At 35.8% G+C, this 22623-nt stretch overlaps 1 protein-coding gene across 1 annotated transcript in view; it reads right to left on the bottom strand.

Annotated features, from left to right (window-relative positions):
* Positions 1-238: 238 nt before the first annotated feature.
* LOC136037179 (nonsense-mediated mRNA decay factor SMG7-like) overlaps positions 239-22623 on the bottom strand; it is a 45007-nt gene continuing 22622 nt past the window's right edge. Inside the window, exons 5-11 of the mRNA XM_065719731.1 lie at positions 20775-20958; positions 14445-14652; positions 11643-11786; positions 9545-10221; positions 5822-6146; positions 3252-3520; positions 239-2087 (exon numbers count right to left, since the gene is read on the bottom strand). Of these exons, the coding sequence (XP_065575803.1) occupies positions 2010-2087; positions 3252-3520; positions 5822-6146; positions 9545-10221; positions 11643-11786; positions 14445-14652; positions 20775-20958 (1885 nt within the window). The 3' untranslated portion in view covers positions 239-2009. The remainder of the gene's footprint in view (positions 2088-3251; positions 3521-5821; positions 6147-9544; positions 10222-11642; positions 11787-14444; positions 14653-20774; positions 20959-22623) is intronic.

Below are 22623 nucleotides of genomic sequence, written 5' to 3'. Positions count from 1 at the left end.
AAGCAATTAAGGCCAGGAACAAAACCATGGGGTCGGGGGGGGGGGGTGACCCTTCCCCCAAGATATTTCTATAACGAAGAGATTCAAGTTTCTAAGAGTGTGCATTCTCATTAAGAATCTGACTCCAGAGAATAAAAAAAGCTCTAGATTTCTCATTCATGCCAATCCGTACTCCTCCCCGTGTACTCGTCCTCTGTAACCGACATAACGAATAAAATCAATACTATAAAGACAGAAAAACAATGTTAGTAGTTTATTGTATTTAATGCTAAAAGCTGATACAAGCAATAGCAAATTCCTCAGTTGTCACAGGATCCTCAATACGTCACGATAACCTAAATGATAAAACAGAAAACAGGTCCAACACAAAATAAAAGAATTGCCCACATTTAAAAATTAAAATTTTTTCAATTCACTGCTGTCCGAAATGCAAATTAGAATTCAAATTCCATAGGCTCTGTCTATATAAAACAGTTCAGCTCCCCAACTGTTTATTACTGGGGGAAAGAAGGGAAGAGGGCAAAAATGTATTAGTACTTGGATGTGTAGCAAGTTCAACAATCTCTCTCCCTACCCTAAGCTCATGTATTCATGAATAAATGAAGACATTTTACCGTAACTGATGGATGCAGTTGCCAGAGAGATCAAGTTTATAAATAAACGACAAGAGAAAGTGATAAAAAAGAAATTAGTTGCTATTTGGATAATGAACTACAATCGTCTGGCAGAAATTATATTTTTTTTTTAGATATTTCCTTTACTTGTCGGCATAAATTTTGAAGAAAGGGATTAACAGACTTCAGGATTAAAGTAAATAGATAGTAAAGATAGTAAGAGTAATAATAGATAGTAAAAATAGATAAGTAAAGATAGTAAGATAAATAATAAGTAAGATAGTAAATGCCAGTAAAAAGATAGCTTGATTCTAAGTTAGGGTCTCGCAGACAAGAATTGAATCTCAATACTTGTTAAATATCATTAATGGGATCTTAATACTCGTTCAAAATCATTGGTTTCCACGAGAATACAGAAACAAAATAAGCCGAAGATACTTACTAAAAAAATACAAAATAAAATCCTGAAATAGGTTCCCAACTTAACAACCCTGTTTTCTCTCCTCGGCATAAATCTATACTATCCTTTAATGTGGATATAGTGTGTGTTCGTCCTTTCTATAGCTTTCTTTAAGTGCGTTTTTTCTTACTGACTTTTCCAGAATTTTGACTTAATTAATTAATCCAATGTCCGATCTTACTTAAAACCCTTCCCAGATTAAAGCGATTAACTCTGCTCTCTGAATCTACCAAAATTTATACAAAAATTATTTTGCTATGTAATCTTTATTTATTATTCTTTATCTCTATTATGGAGACTTTTAAGTGCTTCTTTTCGATTTTTTATAATTTCTGCTTGGTTACCGGAATTGAAAACAATAGATCGTTTTTTGAAGGTTAACAGCGACTCAAGTGGATTTGAGAGAAGAAAAGAATATGCAAAAAAAAAAATGCTAACTGTCAAAGGGAACAGATCTCACGACTGACAAACAAATCATAAGCATTAGTGTTAAGAACGGGTCAAAAGAAAACTGAGCAATAACTGTTATAGAGTTAGAACAAAATTAAATAATAAGAAATTCTTGTAGCAAGCATTAAACGAATTAACTGAACGATTATTAACATATTTTTAATTAAATTGCTTCTGGGATTCGGTAGTTTATGGGAGGAGTCTAAAGCCAGCATTTCGTGTAAAAGCTAAATTTAAATAGCATAAGAGCTGGACTTTACTCTAATAATGCTGCTCACTATAACCCCAAGTAAACAGACAGATGAGTTCTACAATTTCATAAAAGCTCAGAAACGAGGGAAAATATACACAAAAGAAAAAATCAAAATAATAGGATTCTGCTAAGCCACACGTTACGGTGGCAACAGGTTATATCAGCATTTTCAAATGCCTTGTCACATGTCGAATTTCGAGCCTTCTGCCAAAGCTAGGCTTGTCGAATCTTTTCAGGTTTTGGACTGACCACGTTGAAATTCCAATAGCTTCTCGAGTGGGGAGGGCCCAGCAGCAGACCAAAGAGCTTGCTGTAAAAAAAAAGAAAAAAAATGCAAGAAAGAAAAATATCTGAACCAACATTTTCCTGTTTATACATGCTCGGTTAATTTTTAAATAAAACACTACTTCCATGCTAAGCAGCAACGATGTATCTCGATTTTTCGTATCGCTTTTCTATAAAACTAAATACTTCTGATTAAACTGATTAATTTCCTGATTAAAACTAAATCATGATTATGATTCAGAACTACTCACCATATAAAGCGTATCTTAAGTGGACGAAATAAATGATACATTCAAACCTAATTATTGGGAGCTTTCCATTTGGCTTAATAGGAAGTCAAGGAGTGGATCAGCCCTATTTCCTTGTAGAAAACTCTTATCTCATTAAGAGATGATTTAATATCGCCGACAATAAGAAACAATTCTCAATGAGAGGGAAGTTGGATCCTCAAGGGGTTCATTATAAGATTCTTAATGCGAAAATGTTCAATACAATTTTCTATCCTTTTTTAAATTAAATTTATTTTGAATATATTCTGAAACTTATTTCTACATAAAATAATAGCTAATACTAAATTGATATAAAGAACTTAAAGGCATGTAGTATTGTATTATTCCAGATTCACAGATAAACATCTTCACAGCCTTATCAACTTCATCACAACCACTCTGGCCCAAAACGTCAGTAAAATGTCAAATATCCAGATTTTTAAAATCTGGGAAGATGCCCAAATATTGAACGGAACATCGTCACTTAGAAGTATCGGATTGATATACCTGATTTTGGATAGTAAAATTCAAATACCCATGCCCGAGTTTTAAAAACTTATAAGTATGCTTTCAAAGAGAGGAGGGGGATTGAGTATAACACAACAAAACCGGTCCATACACCACCCCCAACCCCCAAGGAAAATGAGAAATAACATCCTGAAAAATGCACTTCTATTTATTTAAAAAGTAAAAAAAAAATGTTTTTAAATACAAATTTTTTAAACGTCAGAATTGCTAAAAATAAATAAATGCTAAATAAAAAAAGAAAATAAAAAAAATGTTGCCATCATTTGTATTTTCAATAATAAATTCTATTCTTTTTAGGATTTTTTGCTGTTTAATTTTTTTGTATTACCTCATATATATATAAGATAAATAATAAAAATATTAAAATAAATAATAAATTCAAGCAAACCAACCTGAGGTGGATGAGTCCTCTCCATTCCAGGGAATCCGAACCTTCCTTCAGTGAGTGAACCAGTGGCATTAGCCTGCGGCGGTGGGACAGTTGAAGTTAAAGTGGGCCACGAGGTATTGAATAATTTATAAGATCCGGTTTCTTCTGTATTGCCATTAGTTGTTGGTTGATCATTGGCTGCAGCTGTAACTTGACCTTGTTGAAAAAATCCCGGAGGCGGATGTCGAAAATCAGGCAACAAAGGAGGTGTGATAGGTGGATAGGCAAGACCTGCAATAAGGAACCCTTGCCTTTACTTTCAACTTCTGCACCAAGAGTAAAATTGAACTACTCGTTTCATTAGATTTATAGAAGGGTTTCATTTAAATGCAAAAATCACACTGCAAGGGAAAGGTATATCATTGTTCGACACTTACTTCTATTAGGTTAAAAAGAAAGTTTTTTTTCAACTGGAAGTAAAGAGCAGGATTAAAACTTACATCAAACAAAAATTACTCCGCATATGGGGGGACTGCCCCTTTCTCTTTCCTCGCTCTTCACGATAAAGTCTTAATGTTATACAAAACAATTTCTGTTTCTTTTAAGTCTGAATGCTGCTCTTTACTTTCAGTTTAAAATATTAGTTTTTTTTTAATTTAACTTCTGACCTTTTTTTTCAAATTTTGCCGGGAAATCCCACATCCCTCTCCGTAAAAAAGTCCCCGCGGAAACTTTCCTCCCCATAGAAAATTCTCCCAAAAAATCTCCATATTTCCCAACAACAAATACTGTATATAAACAATGGGCAAATTGTATAACTTACAGCCCCTTCTTAAGAGGCTGTGGGGGTCTTTTCATCACCAAAAGCATAGTTACTGGCCTTTCAACTATGCTGAATCAGACTGCTATCTTAAAAATTCTGATCAGTTTCATCGGAGAAAATGGGGTATGGGAGTGGGGTTAGTTGCCCTCCAGTCTTTTTCACCACTTAAAAAGGGCCCTCGAGCTTTTCATTTTCAACCGAATTAGTCCTCTCTCGATCTTCTAGGATCATTGGTTCGATACGATCACCCTGGGAAGAAAGCAAAATTAAAGAAAAAAAAAATATATATATCATTGTATACAGGCAATTCTCTCTATACATAAATTGTTAACGACATTCCCCTTTACTTATTTTGGTTAAAATAGGACCCAGTTGCTCCTTATTTACAGTTCTACTCTATCCAAATGTTCATGATAAAAAAAAAAAGTTTTTTGTTAATTATTGATACCAACTCTTACTTTCAGGAAATAGTAGAAATGTGTAGATACCAACTCTTACTTTCAGGAAATAGTAGAAATGTGTAATAGTGGTTTCACATTGCCATTCGCCGACGCAAACTATTAAACGTAAGAATAGTAAATTGTCTATGATTGGTCGGCTAAAATAATTCCCCAATCAGAATCAAGTTTTTATTCTTACGAACCTTATGTACAAGTGTAATAGGCCTTAAAAAAAAAAAAAAAAAAAAACACTGGGTAGCTACCAGAAATAAATTGACAACAGAAAGACAAGTGCACAAATATGGGAGATACACTGAATGTTTTCAAAGGAGCTCAGAAGAGAAGGAGTACATTCCCATGTAAATATGTCTGAAAAAGAAATTCTTGAACAACATAATTGTCCTCCCCTACATCTCTTACTAGCTGCTTGGTATTAAAAGGAAAGAAACAAAAATGAATATACGATATACGAAGGGCAGATCAAAGCAAGTTAACGCATAATTCAAGAGCTTAAAAAACAGACATTCGAACATGTAAATGTACTTCTCTCTATACTTTCTAAAGATTTATTTGATGTCCTTCCATAATTTCCTATATTTTTCTATACCGCTCACCTAGTTTGGTACATTTGTCCGGAAAACACACCATGATACAGCGTTGTTTGTCAACCAAGTTTCTTGGTGCAGCAAAGCACACAAACTGGGTGTTACACAAAATTTGAGAAGTGCATCCAAAATTGTCGAAACAGCATTTATTTGAGGCATGATAAAATACTTTAAAGCAAAAGGAGATCCTTTGGCCACTGTTTCAACAGGCAGTATAGTGATATCGCCAATATGGTACACTAAGTAAACTGTGTCGAAGCTGAGGTCATATAGGTAGTGAAGCCCTCAGTAAGTGAACTTTCATTTTGCCTTAAGTTCAGACTAATTTATTGACCCTACCAAAAATACAGGCCCCGTAAGAAAACAAGGAGGCAAGGCCAACTACTTGTTAAACTAAATCCATTCAGCTGGAAAACTAGGCGAGCGACGTCAACTAGACTTGGGAACGAGAAAAATCGTAAAGAAGAGAAAACGAGGATAGTCCACAAAAAAAACAAACAAATATTAAAACAAACAATGGGTGTTATTATCCTCGTTTTCTCTTCTTTGCGATTTTTTTCGTTTTGTCACGTTAAGCTAGTGTGGTCTCAGAAAATAATCAGATGGAAATACAGTTCCATTTCAATAGCATGTCTTTTATTCATTTTTGTACCATTGTTGACAGATATTAACTAGAAAACAACATCACACAAAGAAATAACAAATTCACATAAAGAATAATTACCTGCTCTACCCCAATTTCCAGTAGTAGTCGGTGGCATATTGCCATTCATCATTTGCATTGCATCTTGACCAGCCGGAAAACGAGGATATATAGGAGGTGGAAAAATTGGTGTAAAGCTTGAGGGATTCCATCCGGTATTAGGTTGCGATATCGGCGGAATGATTGGATTTCTTGGGCCAAATAATACATATTCTTCTTGATGCGGTGCTTCTTGATTTCGTTTTCGCTGTTCTAACATTAATCTCTCCAAGTACAAATTTTTGAATTGTTGAGAAGGTTCCGGGGTAATATGAGAAAGTGGTGGAGAATGAGTCCTAAATGTGACCTAAAATAGAGACGCATGGAAAATCCCTTATTCTATAAATAAATAAATAAATTATATATATATATATATATATATATGTGTGTGTGTGTGTGAGTGTGTGTATATATTCATCTTACAAGGTAGTGGGAATTCAAGTTGTGGCCCATCACCTATAATAAATATCAAAACACATAAAATTTGCTGACTTCGCTTATACTCTAAGTCTCAGTCATGATAGAAGATAGGCTGCAATTGCCAAACTTCAAGAAGGTTTGATAATGTATATGAAGGCTTCAAACCTTGACCAGTTTTGTAGAAGTAAAAAAAAAAAAAAAAAAAAAAAAAAAAAAAAAAAAAAAAAAAAAAAAAAAAAAAAAAAAAAAAAAAAAAAAAATCTATAATCTTAATTACTTTTACATAAATCATTTCTTAGTCCACCTCCCTTTTAATTTGTAAATAATATGGAAAAACATAAAACTGTTTACAGAAGGGGAAAAACTTTCAATGAGGTAATCCTTGATCAAACATTTTATTTTGGTTAAAAGCTTTACCTATCACTTTAAACTTTCATTTTACATAATTACTTAAATTCTTAATTTTAAATAAAAAAGAAAAGAACAAAGGAAAAAAAGGGAAAAAAGGCAAACTTAAAACCATACCAAAAGAGACAATCCCTTTTTGCTCGCCTTTCACTTTTTGCAATATTCTACCACACTCTATCCAATTTTGGGTTGACCATCCAAGATTGATCATTTAAATTTGTAGAACCAGGGGACCGAAGATTGCACGGGAAAGCGAATTTTAGACATAAAAACAGCGTCTAGCGTACCCCCCCCCCTTCCGAGGAATTGCGAGAAAACCCTGATTCACAAAGGAGGAAAAACCTTTGTGTATTTTTTTCTTTATTTAGTTTTTAAAACAAAAATACGAAGGGTAATTCGTTTTTCAAACTCTAAGGGTCAATTCTCCTCTTCAAACTGGCATATCTGGCAAAATGCAGAGGCTCATAGAGCTTATTGTGATTCTGAGTTACTTAAAATAAATGCCATGGGGTTTTACTAACGATAAAAATAAAGTCGAAGTCAAAATTTAAACATCAATGCCTGTAAAAAGACCTATATAAAAATAAAGAGTTCCAAGAATCGCTTATCTTGTATACAGCAATAATAACTTGGGTAATAATTACTAATTCTCTTGTTCGTCTCATTTGTCCATAAAAAAGATAGTCTCACGTTGGAGAGCATTGTGAATAGTAACAAGGTGAATGTTATTCCTGACTGATATTCTGTCAAATTTCATTTGACAATTCTTTCTGCCATTTTGGTCCCCTAATTTCACTTCCAAAAAGGATTTAAGGATAATATATTAACGGCACTGGAATGGGTAAAAAGAATTTTCCCCAAATTCGTGACCTGTCTAGATCGTTTTCTCGTGCCAGGAAATGTTCTTCTACAAAATTTCATGTAAAAACTATCGAGTCGTTTTTGAGAATAAAAATACATATATTCATACATACACAATTATTACTTGTTTAAAATGTAAGATAATTACGTCTTTGTTCTATTGTTAACAAGGTGGTTCGGGCCTTAGCCTTCACAACTACATATTTTACCCTCAGATAGTTTCAGCTCCTTTTCGTTGGGGTTTTTGTTTCTAAATTCTAGTCGCATTTTCTTGTGAGCCTGAGTAATACATTCATTAAATAGAAAACCAATCTGTGATTCTTTCATTTACTAGTGTTTTCATACATCGTCAAAAGTAAGGTGTTTTATGCTTCAAAGGTAATTCTGCTCCTTTTCTGGTGTGTTTTAACATATCTTAATTATGTTAATTCCAATAGCACAATGTCAATGAACAAAAATTTATATAAACAGGTTGGTTACGTTTATGATGGAGGTTTCCCTTTGTTTATAGAGGGGACAAACTACGGAACTCATTAGATGAGGGTCTCTGGACAATAAACTGTTCTCTAAAGACCACTTTGAGGATTAATTGGATTGGTTTTAACATTAAACTAATAGCATTCAAACTATGATTTTACTATTATACTTTTTTGTTGTAATATTGCTTAGTATCTTTGAAGGAAGGAGATAAGTGTAGAGAATTTTGATAATGGTAGCAGGATATATGCTAGTATTTTTAGGTTTATCTTTAAAAACCCCTTTTGATGCGAATGGACATTTTTCTCTGATGTATTCGTGACTTTATTTTCCCCTTCCTTCATATCATGCCCTGGCATTAGGAGGAAATGTGGGATTTTGCAGTTTTTGTTTGTTAAATATACGACAATGAAGTTAAATTGAATCTTCTGTCTATTTTCACTAACACCAAATATATCTCTAAGAAGTGTGTACCAAATACTTATTTGGAACTCAAAACAGCCTCAGACCAAAAGCGAGCTTGTATGAGCCTTGAACATTCGTGGGGGAATATTCAACAGACAATCTTAGGAACATATATTCGCTTTGTCATCCACCTCGCTTGATGCAGACCCCCTTCAATCCCAAAACTAAAGTTATTTTAAGACCTAGCTCCTAGTGAGGGTTGTAAAAGCTCTTAGTAGATTTCTCTTGGACGACTTCCGTCTTAAGGACACTTTGAATACAGTCAATATTTTTTTAAGTTTTCCAGAAAGCCTAGAATAGGATTTTCTTGGTCAAGGATTGTTGTATATAATTTCTTATAAAGTAAAGCCCACAAACTTCGGAAAAACTTGGATCTCCGGGCCATTTGATGATACGGCACAACGCTTCTTTTAATATTAGTCCATGGGCGTGGTGGCGGCACACCAACCGCAGCAATACTTGTCCGAATTATATTATTCATTTATTCTCTTATCCCATTTTCAAGAATTCCCTTTCAATTTTGAGAAGAATGTTGAACTCAATCAAAAGACATCATGTTCATCCAGGTTGTCAGAATGACACCTTTTCCTTGCCAAACCTAGCGAACGATCACGTCAACGTCACGAATATAAGAGTTTAAATAGTCACAACTAAAGAGAGCTGAGTGATTCTTCTGTTATACATTTGTTCTCTTATTCCATTCCCATTCATATATAATCTTTTGAATTCTCAGGATGATTTTATATTATCAACAAATTATTATTATCTAAACAACCTTGACTTCAAATTGAACAAAATTTATACAATAATTATATTAAATGCAATCAGAGAAAACGCTCAGATCGCACATGGAGCGCATGGTCTGCAGCCAATGAACACAAATAACCGTCAAGCAAGTTGCATTTATTTGATAGGCTAAGGGAATTGTTTGGAAGAACAAAATATTTACACATATTAGATTATATGAATGATAATTTCAATTTTATACTTGGAATCCTTCCGGAATAGGAGTGGAGTCGAAATAATATAAAAATATGAAGAGGGTGTCTTAAAAATTTCCCAACAGCTAAATACCTTTGAAGACGTTTTTGATTCCGTGGTTCGTTCACGTTCATCCTCTTCTTTCTGCTTTTCTTCTGCATTTTTTCTTAATATAGCCGAGATTGCAACATTCTTTGGCTTCTTTGGCTTTTCTTCTGCAACATCAGGTAAAAGCACCTTCAAAATCCCCTTCTTTTCTTCTATCTTCATATTACCTCTTGTCTCCTCAGAAGTCGGTTTGTTATCTTCGGTCTTTCTCCCCTCGTCGATACCACCGTTAGGGATTTTTAGTATTCCCTTCTTAGCTTCGTCTAAAACTACAGCACGCTTAGGTAGATCATTATTATTTCTGAAATCCTCACTAGCCTGGCTACTTGTTTGACTTAGATCTGAAGATGGTGTACTGCCTTTTGTTAATATTTCTTCTTTAGCAATGGACAGTTCTTGAAGTTCTTTCGTTACTTCACCACCTTGCTTTACGGCTGCTTCGAAAATCAAACGACCATCTTCATGACATTTTACTGTTAAAACTCTAGCGCTGTCTAGCGATGCAATCGAATGACCAAGATCTAAAAGACGACGCACACGAAGATTCAGGGTATTTTGGTAGGTCAATTCCGAGGAGGATTTGAAATCTAACGTCTTCAGATACTTCTGCAGAGGTAAAAATTCACGAACATCAAAATCTTCGGGCAGCGGTATATTCTCTCCTATAATGAGTGTAGCCTTTATTTAACAGTAAAAAGTAAATAAAGTGTTACTGCAACAATGTTAGTAAGTATCTTTTCGACACAATGACAAAGGTTGTAACCGACTATATGGCGTATTGAAAATACCGATTTAGAGCTTTTCATTTTGTTTTAACAATTAATTCAAACAAAAACCGCAGAAACATCGACATTCAGCTGAAAAAGCCAGCTTCAATAGCGAAATATATAAAAAAGAAAGAGAAAAAAGGCTTGCAAAAAGTAATTTGGCGCATTTTAATCGTCTCCATATGCTATCTCACGCCTTTACACCTCACATCCGGGGTTCTTTAACTTTCGCAAATATAGCCTGACTTTACCACAGTCCAATCGTTTCCCTCGCTACGTTCGATAGCTCGGATCTTCGACCCCCACACGTTAGCTATCTTGACGTCAAATTTCCTCCGCTCAGGCCTTGCACCCCAACAAATACAGTCTGACTCCGAAAATTCAAATATACTTAAAATAGTTGACTGATTGCAATACATTGAATTTCATTTATTGAACTTCATTCATTCAATTCAATTATTAATGTTTAGAGTATCACCCAAATCGGGAATAAATAGACGTATTTATTTGCAAGAAAACAAAATATTCAGCTTTAAAGCTAATTGGCTGTGAGTTAGGAAACTTACTGATTTTTCTAGGGGGAAGAGATAATGGATTTCAAAGAAGGACTAAGCTATAAAGCATTACGTCTATCCAGTTGTTTTTTTTTCTTTTTTTTTTTAGGCGTATTCCGCTAAATACATTACTTCCCTGACCACTGACACAGGGTAGTATGGAAAGCCAATTTATTCTTTTATAATATACACTGAAGAACACTCAGAAGGAAAACAGTTGCTGAACATAAATACGAATCTAACTTTACCATATCATCAGAGGGGAATACAGGGAGGCTACCCCAACGCCTTTCAGTTTCGGCCAGTTTACTTTCGTGATTCTGTGAGTACGATTTTAACGAATCTTTCTGTAAAAAAAAGAGAATACGCAGTTGCCACCCCTCCCCTCCCAGTGTCCAGAACCCGTCTCCGGATGTAGTCTCTAATAGACACACTAAGTACTTAAATAGCGATCTGATGGGCTAGCTCATTTCCACGGAAAAATCTATATTTCTGCTAAATAATAAAAGTGCAGTACTAAGTGAGTTTCATTTTACCTTGACTATACTACTTATTAATACTGAAGCACGTAACATAAAATGAAATGTTATATCTCAGGATAAGATTATTTGAAAAAGAACGCTTTTGAACAATTTTCGAAATTATAAAAATAAGGACGAGTAGTTCCATTACAGCGAAGAAATCATTTTGCAATTTGCAGTGAAAAATGACAAAATAAATAGTATATAATATATTGAGATCATTGATGATCAAAAGACTTACCTAGACCGTCCGTGTTTTCAGGTTTGGATTCTTGAAGAGAATTCAACAGCCTGGCTAATGTTGGCCATATTTGTAAACGGGATACAAAAGATCTGTCAAGCAGGATAGAGGGGTTTAGTCTGATCCAAAGCAGTAAGAGCTTCACTAAAAATAAAAGGTTACCAGAATTATACAACCGACGTGTGTCCCCAATTACCACCCAATCACCAAGTTGAACACAATCACGTGATGATAATACAACATACACCTAATACGACTATAACACAGGAGTCTACAATCAGAGGCAGTAGATTTTCTGTTGCTCAAAAAAGAGTTTGTGTTTCATTTTATGCCTAAAAGCAAGGGTACGCCGTCAGTAAGTTTGATAAGATGGTGACGGATTATCCGGCGTAGTATGATTTATCCAATTTTATCTCACGACTGGGGGACTCATTAAAAACTATCAGGAAAATGTTGCTTCTTTTTAGGGGAGGGGGTAAGAGGACTCAAGATTTTGTGTATTAAGGGAGGGGAGAAATATTTTTTCGCCAATCCTCACAAGCGTATACGCTACATTTTTTGGCAGGAGGAGGGTCCTATAGGCTCTTCGGCAAGTTAAATAGATTTTTTTTTTATCGATTTTTGACCACTCGTTGCCATTTTTAAAACGAAAATAGAATAGGAGAGTATCATAACATAGAGTCAAAAGAGTCAAAGTTAGTCTAAAGTTCCTCTAATATAAGAATTGAAAGAAAAAGAAGAAAAAAAATATCCATTTGTTCATCGAATAAAAATTAAATAAATTGAGGATATTCAATGCCATTCCAAAAGACGGATTAGAGGCCAGATCTTAAAAAGAAATGCGTCTTTGAGCACTGTCTTCACTTAACAGACAAAACAGTCCTTTTTCTAGATTATATAGAATTGATTAGTTAAACTAACCTTGGGGAGTTAAAAAAAAACAAAAAAAAACAGGTGAACCATTTTTTTTTTTTACGTAGATTGTGTATAAAGAATAACATATTCACATAATTTTGGTGAATGAATCTTTAAATTTTAGGCAAATTTTCTAAGCGATCAATTACAAATGTTAATTTTTACCAATAAAAGAAGCATTGCTGTCTGAAGGGATAGTAGAATTAATTTATTTAGCAACGAGTTTCAGCCAGCAGTCATGCATTAATTTTTGGGAAACAAGGGAGGGGGCAAACCAAGAATGTCCATAGTTAAACAAATTAAATGGGAAATACAAGAAATTACAAGAATATCGTAAGTACAGTGAGGTGATTTCTTTTCTAAAAAATTAGATACGAGTTTTCCTCCGTCCCCCGATTAAAGTTTTTTTCTTCTGAAGGAGCTTTACATTTCTCCTTAGTGCCCCTTAATTTTAACTCTCTAAAGATCGAAGGCTTCTTCTTTTGCCTCAAAGATTCTGGACAGATGGGCCAAGACAGGTGACGTCAATAACTGTTAAAGGCAGCATTGAATCAAATTACAAAATTCAAAACCGGTTTTTGAATTCATCTTACCTAAGAATAGATTCGGCGTCAATCCATAACTGTAGTTTAATAGCTACAGAGAAATAAGCTTTATAGAGAGAGAGAGAGGGGGTGGGAAGGCTTGCCGCTATGAAATAGACACAACTAGGAAAGCTACTCTAAACTTTGGTTAGTTTTTCATTTTTTTTTTCACCATTTCTTCTTGTAGCTTAAAAGTCCTAGCAACTCATAAGGCACTGTTTATGATTTATATTCATCTATATATAAAAAAGTGGAAAATTAGTGAGGTGTTACTAAAAACATCTAGAACACAGATGTATAGTGTTGGACCTTAAGGGACAGACTAAAAACTACACAAAGTGGCTCTAAACCACAGCTTATAAAGGGAATAAAGGAACCAGCGTAATTTGGAGACGAGTAGACGGCTTACCAAGCACAAAGATACAAAAAAAAAAACACACCAAATATCTATTAAGATCCCAGGCATTTAAAACAACGCCACCTAAACAACGTTTTGCCAGACCTAGCTACGCCAGGATGGTAATTCAAAGAACATAGGAAGAAGACCTTGTGCATCGTACTGGAAATCTCTCTAAACTGGCACAAGGCATTAATAGACAAATAATTGAAAGAGAAACTACATAAGGTGATTTTCAAATCGTTCCAGAGAGCAAGAAAATTCACAATTCTGAATGGAACCATTCAGGGAAGAAAGTTTCTTGAAGCCAATATCTTTAGACCAGAAATGCCATTCAAGAGGGATTCTTGGATCAACAGATATTTACGAAAGTATAACAGTTCAAAATAGGGATGAAAACTTTTAATCGACAGTGAACAGTTTTTACTGGATATTTCGAACACACATACAGTGTTCATCATCAGCAGTAAAACTCGTAACTTATCGTATAGTAAAAATCGAGCAGTAAACTTAGTTTTACTGCTGATGATGAACACTGTATATGTGTTCGAAATATCCAGTTAAAATTTTTATATTTGTTCACTGTCGATTACAAGGTTTCATCCCTATTTTGAACTGTTATACTTTCGTCATGGAAAGGCAGTGTGGTCTTCGAAGTTATCTAAACAGATATTTACATCAAAAGTGGTTGAAAAGAAATCCATAAAATGGATTTTTACTACCCATTGACCACAAGTTTAGACTCAATTTCATATCGGAAGATCACTAGACTTGAGCTCAGAGATAAAAGTTTCACGAGAATTTGTGGAATAAATCAGATCACCTGAATCACACCACGACTTGCTGGATATAATAGCTTTGGAATCAATAATATACATTCCTTCAGATTAAATGTTACAAACATACCTGCAGGAAGTCCCGGGAACTCTAAAAGATTTTGTCCAGGAGAAAGCGTATAAGCTGCTAATAATAGGCCATTGAGCGTCATGGCAAAAATGTCCAGCCCCTGCTCATAGCTTTTCTGTTCGTCCAAAGCAACCAAACTATTGTCGTTTGACGCAGCTCCCATCTGATATGATGAATGGTGAAGAGTGTGCAACAGAATAACAGAGATCTGTAAGAAGAAATAAAATCTTAAAAAAAAACAAATTAAGCACATAATCCGTTGTAATACACATGAAAAACGGAGTATCATGTGAATAAAAGAAAAGAGAAAAAAGAAAATGACCCAAAAAGCTCAACGACACTTCATCTTACTTAAAAACAATTAAAACATACAAAAGCAAAAGTAAAACCTTCGTTGTATCAAAATAGAGCTCCATGGGTGCTGACCAATTAGTCGGCACCCATTAGACGCCAACCGGGGGGAAGAATGCACCCTTCCCCGGGAAACAAAATGAAATTTAGAAAATGCTTAACAAGGGCAAATTGAGAAATAGTTCAATCTTGGCAAACAACATTTTAACTTTACCCTCCCTCCTCTGTTGGGAAATTTCTTGGCGGCTCCCATGTAACATTATCCATATTTTCAGTTTTTAAGAAAATTTTGAGAAGGCTAAGCTTTCTCGTATCATTACTTTTCCAGACTTAAGTTGCTGTTTTTTGCACGATTTCCAATTTGGTTTCCTAATAAAGCACTCAACAGAGTATCCATGCACAATCCTTTTGAGTTCTCAGCATTCTATGCTATATTCTAGGTCGATTTTTCGTTCTTTATTAATAGTTATTCGTAAATTATTTGGTTCTCTGACAAATTTAATTCTTCCATCGACAGTATCATATTTTTGTGTAAGAGAAAGCGCGTTCTTTAAGCTTAAGTTTCGCTTGACCGGCAGACTAATTTCTGTTGGTCCGTTTTTTCGCTAGTCTTCAGAAACCAAGGGTCAATTATAGGACTAACGCTGTGTTTAGTCTGTTTGTTGGCAACTAAAAAAGCTGCAGTTTTTTCGAAAGACTCAGCACTCTTGATACAATACATCTTTGTTTACTGCTTTACCAATCTACTCTGAATACGACGTAAACATATGACATAGCCTAGGAAAGTTATTAAGAGCTAGGTGAACAAACCATTTATAAATAGATCAACAGTCCACTTAAGGTCGCACCATTAAGAAGCAGTCCTGGCTGAGTGGTTGGCACGCTGGTGTTGGAGTTCTTTGTCCAAGGGGCACGTGTTTAATCCCAGTTGTGCCCAGTTATTTAGTTTGGGACGGGGGTCAGTGGCGTGACTCTGTAAGCTCAGCCAGAGTCAACCCAGCTCTAAATGGGTACCTGGGAAATCTGGGGAAAGTAAACAGGAAGGGTGTGTGAAAGCACAGGATGATTGGCCCCCAGCCCCCCCATTGCACTTCCTGGCTGAAGGGCCATGAAACAGAGATCAGCACCGCCGGTTTGGACCTTAAAGGTCTAGTGCCGTCTTACTACTTACTTACTTACTACTTACTAAGGTCGAACCAAACCTAACCAACATGAAGTGGCGGAGATGGGTGATTTCTACGTGACAATTCAGGTCACGGGGTCAAATACCAGCTTCTGCACAGCCAACAAGGATGGGGGCTCGTTGGTTAAACAGATTCCTACGAAACATCCATGGATACTCAAAAATGCGCCATAAGTGATCTAGGAGGAACTATTTACCCTAACCGCCATGAAAATATCTAATTTATATGCGATTTTCAAAAACGCAGAATTCATTGACATTCTTATTTAACCGTCAAAAAACTGTGTTTACACTAGGGTCATCACGTTTATTCCATTAGCCATCCACTGAACCTTAACTGACAGTATTAGATCAAGTGACCGACTGTGTTATGTTTTTACAACATACATTTACAAGGTTTTGACAAAAACATGATTCGAAAATCACTTTTTTGATTAATTAGTGTACTAATAGGATTTGCTCACCACAATGTTATCACCTTTAAAGTAGATTCTTTCAGTATAAAGACACTTCCTCATTCAAAGCAGCTGTTGCTGGCAACTTTTCTGGAACTCAGTCTTTGGAAGCCCATAGGGTGTTTCTCCGTTTTTGTTTTCCTGGACAACTTCAACTGAGAAGAAACATGAGCTCTCAACATAAGAGTTAACTTTGGGGGAAAATGTAACAAGGAACCTAACCCGGAAAATGAGGTGGATGGGTTCAGCTATTTCTAGTCAGGAATAGCTTCCACTGATGGCCTAACTGATGAATCTAGCCAATACTTATAAATCCCAATATTTCAAAGAAGATAAATCAAATTGATTCAAAGTTTGACTTAGATAAGCATACTTCTTAGGGTCTTCGTGGTCATTTACACTTCCAACATCGACTGAGGTTTCCTTTCAGTGTCCAACGTAGAACTCCATACTTCATCACAAGCAACAACCGATTTCAACAAATATGACTCGTTTCTGACGCATTTTAGTGTGATCATACACACACATGCATCTTTAAGGCACAATTTGGGACGATTAAACATAAAGTTCTATGTTTTTTAATCTTCACAAACAGTTGCTTCACATTCAATTTCTCAGTTAAAATGCTCCGAACGACTTGCTGAGATGATATTAACTAACTCAACCACTGCACAAGCACTGTATCCTTGATCTCTACATAACTTCACGAACATCAATGGTGTTTTAGCCAGTAATCACAGACCTTCGGTACTCTCAACTTTCATCATCTTCGGCACTATCTTCCTTCCGATCAATTGTGCCACTTTGTTAGGAGCACATATGCTCTAGATGAAGTATGGCCCGCCATAAGCATCAATTAACATTTCAAACGTTCGTGTGGCCGATTTTTTTAGTTGGACTGAAAATTTGGTATTGATTCTTTGTCCAGCTCTTCCACTAGACGTTCTCTGGTAGGATTTAATTGCACGCAGAAACTTACTAATAAAATACTTCTAGCTGCTATCGCTAGTTGAGTCTAATTTCGTTAGAGTGACAGGAAAGGGGGTGCGACGCGGCGCAGCCAAAAACACTTTCGTCTTTCTTTTTCTGGGTCAATCTTGCTTTGTGTGTCTGTGTGCGTGTGTCACACCTCGTACTTTAAACGCAATCTATACTTTTTAAAACACGTACCTGGTATAGATGTATTGGAAGTAATGAATAAAACAAAATCGCTAAAAGGCTTCAATGGCCTATGCTTTCACAAAAGATCAAAAAGACATTATAACAGAAAAGGAAACTATGACACAGAAAAACATTTGCAAAGAAAAAAAAATAAACACGAGGTGTCAAAGGCTAATAAGAACTCCGGCAAGCCCTCATAATAGCTATAATTTTCAGGTGTTTTTTTTTAAACGCAGCTATGGGCTGAACTCAACTCTCAACGAAGTTTGTAGTGCATTTAAATAATTTCTTCTTGAAAGTCTTTCCTTGTTACAAACTTTTAGGACAAGAAATGAACCTGGTTAATTCCAACACTAAAGCTAATGTTCACATAGCGAAAATGTACTAAACGGCAATACACCAACTTTTCGAGGCTTACAAGTGAAAACAAGAGCTAAGAGCTCATATGGCACTTGTGACGAGGCGAGAAGAGCTAAGAGCCAAGAGATCATATGGTATGAGCTCTAACAAAATTCTATGAATCAATAGATTGATTTAAAAAGGAAAATAAGAGGCTTAATGCCGGTCAAGATTTAAAATAAGAGCTCTGAGTCACAAAGTCCTTCTAAATATCAAAATTCATTAAGATCCGATCACCCACTCTAAGTTATAAATACCTAATTTTTTCTAATTTTTCCTCTCCCTTTTACCCCCCAGATGGTCGAATCTGGGAAAACGACTTTATCAAGTCAAATTGTGCAGCTCCCTGACACGCCTACCAATTTTCATCGCCCTAGCACGTCCAGAAGCACCGAAATCGCCAAATCACTGAACCCCTCCCCCCAACTCCCCCAAAGAGAGCGAATCCAGTACGATTCTGTCAATCACGTATCAAGGACATTTGTTTATTCTATCCACCAAGCTTCATCCCGATTCCTACACTCCAAGTGTTTTTCCAAGATTTCCCCCTCCAAATCCCCACAATGTCAAAAGATCTGGTCGGGATTTGAAATAAGAGCTCTGAGACATGAATTCCTTCTAAAAATCAAATTTCATTATGATCCGATCATCTATTCGTAAGATATAAATACTCCAATTTTCATGTTTTCCAAGAATTCCGGTTCCCCCTCCAACTCCCCCGGATGTCACAGGATCTGGTCGGAATTTGAAATTAGAACTTTAAAGCACAAGATCCTTCTAAATATCAAATTTCATTAAGATCTGATCACCCTTTCGTAAGTTACAAATACCTCAATTTTCAAAATAACCCCCCCCCCCCAATTCCACCAAAGAAAGCAGATCCGGTCCAGTTATGTCAGTCACGTATCTTAGACAGGTTTCTATTCTTCCCATCCAGTTACATCCTGATCTCACCGCTTTAAGTATTTTCTAAGATTTCCGGTCCCCCCAACTGCCCCCCCCCCCCCAATTACGCTTGATCCGATTGAGATTTAAAATAAGATATCGGAGTTACGAGGTCCTTCTAAATATGAAGTTTCATGAAGATGCGATCACTCCTTCGTAAGTTAAAAATACGTCATTTTTCTTATTTTTCAGAATTACCCCCCCCCCCCCCGCAATTGAGCGGATCCGTTCCAATTATGTAAATCACGTATGCAAGACTTCTGCTTATTTTTCCAACCAAGTTTCATCCCAATCCCTCCAATCTAAGCGTTTCCCATCATTTTAGGTCTCCCCACCCCAAACTTCCCCCAATGTCACCAGATCCGGTCAGGATTTAAAATAAGAGCTTTGAGACACGATATCCTTCCAAAAATCAAATTTCATGGAGATCCAATCACCCGTTCGTAAGTTAAAAATACCTCATTTTTTCTAATTTTTCAGAATTAACCCCCCCCCCCCAACTACCCCAAAGAGAGCGGATCCGTTCTGGTTATGTCAATCATGTATCTAGGACTCGTGTTTTTTTCCACCAAGTTTCATCCCGATCCCTCCACTCTAAGTGTTTTCCAATTTTTAGGTTTCTCCCTCCCAACTCCCCCCCCCCCAATGTCACCAGATCCGGTTGGGTTTAAAATAAGAGCTCTGAGCCACGATATCCTTCTAAATATCAAATTTCATTGAGATCCGATCACCCGTTCGTAAGTTAAAAATACCTCATTTTTTTTTTCTGAAATACCCCCGCCCCCAACTACCCAAAAGAGAGCGGATCCGTTCCGATTATGTCAATCATCTATCTAGGACTTGTGTTTATTTTTCCCACCATGTTTCATCCCGATCCCTCCACTCTAAGTGTTTTCCAAGTTTTAGGTTTCCCCCTCCCAACTCCCCGCCCCCATCACCAGATCCGATCGGAATTTAAAATAAGAGCTCTAAGACACGATATCCTTCTAAACATCAAATTTCATTGAGATCCGATCACCCGTTCGTAAGTTGAAAATACCTCATTTTTCTAATTTTTAAGAATAACTCCCCCCCCCCAACTACCCCAAAGAGAGCAAATCAGTTCCGATTATGTCAATCATGTATCTGGGACTTGCGCTTATTTTTCCCATCAAGTTTCATCCCGATCCCTCTACTCTAAGTGTTTTCCAAGATTTTAGGTTTTCCCCCTCCAACTCCCCCCAATGTCATCAGACCCAGTCGGGATTTAAAATAAGAGCTCTGAGACACAATATCATTCCAAACATCAAATTTCATTAAGATCCAATCACCCGCTGATAAGTTAAAAATACTTCATTTTTTCTATTTTTTCCGAATTAACCGGGCCCCCACTCCCCCCCAGATGGTCAAATCGGGAAAACGACTATTTCTAATTTAATCTGGTCCGGTCCCTGATACGCTTGCCAAATTTCATCGTCCTAGCTTACCTGGAAGTGCCTAAAGTAGCAAAACCGGGACCGACAGACAGACCGACAGAATTGGCGACTGCTATATGTCACTTGGTTAATACCAAGTGCCATAAAAAAAGTGAATAAATCTTAGAAATAAATAATCGTTTTGACAAAAGAGTTTGTGGCGACCACCGAGTGAATTTCAATCTTCTCCCTTCTGTCTCATCGTGATTATTTGGGCAGTTCGAAAGAGGTTAGAGCATGCGACAAAGATTGAATCTTTCTGAGAAAACTTTGATTGTACAATTTTTTTTTTTTTTAATTTTGATACAAAATTAAGAAAGCGGACATGTGGTCATTTGATGTAATGCCAAAGGTTTAAGGATAAATATGACACGCAAAATACCTGAACAAGCTTCCAAGCTGAAAATGCTTCAACAGCAACTAAGGCAGATAGAGACGATCCCAGGAGACGACCCAAAGGAACGACCCTGTTTAACCCAATCATGCTGTATAAATGTGCCATGCACGTCAAGAAACACGTCACAAAGTCAGATACATTCAAACGAGCCTTTCCACTTAGCTTCGGACTGAAATTAAAAATACACAGTTAAAACTACATTAAGTAGATACATATATACAAAGGCGTTGTACCAGGGGCCAAGAGAGCAGCTACTCTCCCAATAATTTGATAAAAAAAAACAACTATAATTTATGAAGTAACTTTAGAACTGTGGCTCATTTTAAGTTTCAATCTTGCTCTTTAGTTCCAAAAGATTTTTTTTCAATTAATCAATGCTCATTTTATTATAAAAAAACACACAAAAAAAGGTGTCCATTACACTTTCTAATATGTTACCGCCTTTGAAACTTCTGATTCCGCACTATAGAACCTTATCATCAAGACAATAGATGACCCTAGTTAATGGGAAAATTGCGAAGTTGTTCTATACTTCCTGTTTTACCACGTTTGCCCAGTTTGAATTATTTTTATCAGGTTCTTTTATTCCCTAAATCTATCAGTTCAAGACTAGATTTTATTATCTTAGAACGTTCGAAAGTGGATATGAATACACCCTTTACGTCTGCAAACAGAAAAGAAAAAGAATCATTGAAAAATAAAAAATGTACACACAGAGTGAATATAGTTTCCCGAATGAAACGAAGAAGAAAATATGATTTAGTGCTTTTTGCAATAATATTCGCATTATAACTAGTTAGATAAGATAGGTGGCAGTATGATCAGGGAAGTCGGAAGGAAATTTGCTCCAGGAATAATTTAATTGTTATAATCTTTACGTTCAATCGCTACTCAAATAATGCTGTAAATTCTCTTATTTGTAATTGAAACACCTAATAAGGGCTGATAACGTCCTATTCTTTAGGTTTAGATTCATATACTAACCCATTAATGCAAGATTACCTCTATTCATAATACCATGCTGACATCTCGCTATTTTAAATTTTCAATATATATTTCTTTTAACCCGCTCCACTAAAAGAATTGACATAAATTTACTAAGAATTATTACTTAAAGTATCCGTATTTCAAGCAATGACGGCGTTACTTGACGGATATTTATCTCTGTATTACCACGCTGCACGAAATATCTGCTGTAAGCAGGATAAAGTGAATTAGAACAATATATATCTTTTTCTCACATTTAGAAAGTTTGTATGCACATCAACCCATATTCTTTATATTGTTATCAGTTTTAACATAAAGTACTATGGGACCGAACTTTGCTAGGTGAAGAAAACTTACACATAAAAACGATATTCAGTGCACTCCCTTTCCCCCTCTCCGAACATGTATACCCTCCCCCCATACCTTGATTCCCACAAGATAAAACTTAGGTAGTTTTCCTAGACATAGTTAAAAAGTTACAAAGAGGAAGGTAATTTTCAAATACTAGGTGTCAATTTTTTCTTCGATTCGCACCCCTGGCCGGTTTTAATTAATGAAAGGTTTCTGCCGCAATACTGTCAAGAATAACACAGATTTTCTAGAAATTCTTTATCAAACAATGCCCTAAGTTAATAATTTGTAATTTAACGTTTGTTTATTCCGAATTATTTTTATTTGTCGAATACTTTTAAACAAAGGACCGTTATTTTAAATGTGAGGAAAATTTTCAGGTGGGGGAGAATTTTTCAAGGAGAGTTTCAGCAGGGGCGGAGAATCTTCCGCGGGAAATTTGTCCGTGCAAATTTTCATTTGACAAGACCCTTTTTTTATTTTCATTCAAAAAATG

The sequence above is a fragment of the Artemia franciscana genome, chromosome 16 (assembly GCF_032884065.1).
Source record: "Artemia franciscana chromosome 16, ASM3288406v1, whole genome shotgun sequence".
Taxonomy (NCBI): domain Eukaryota; kingdom Metazoa; phylum Arthropoda; class Branchiopoda; order Anostraca; family Artemiidae; genus Artemia; species Artemia franciscana.
Note: the sequence above shows the minus strand (reverse complement) of the source record. Positions and strands in the feature narration are given on the sequence as shown.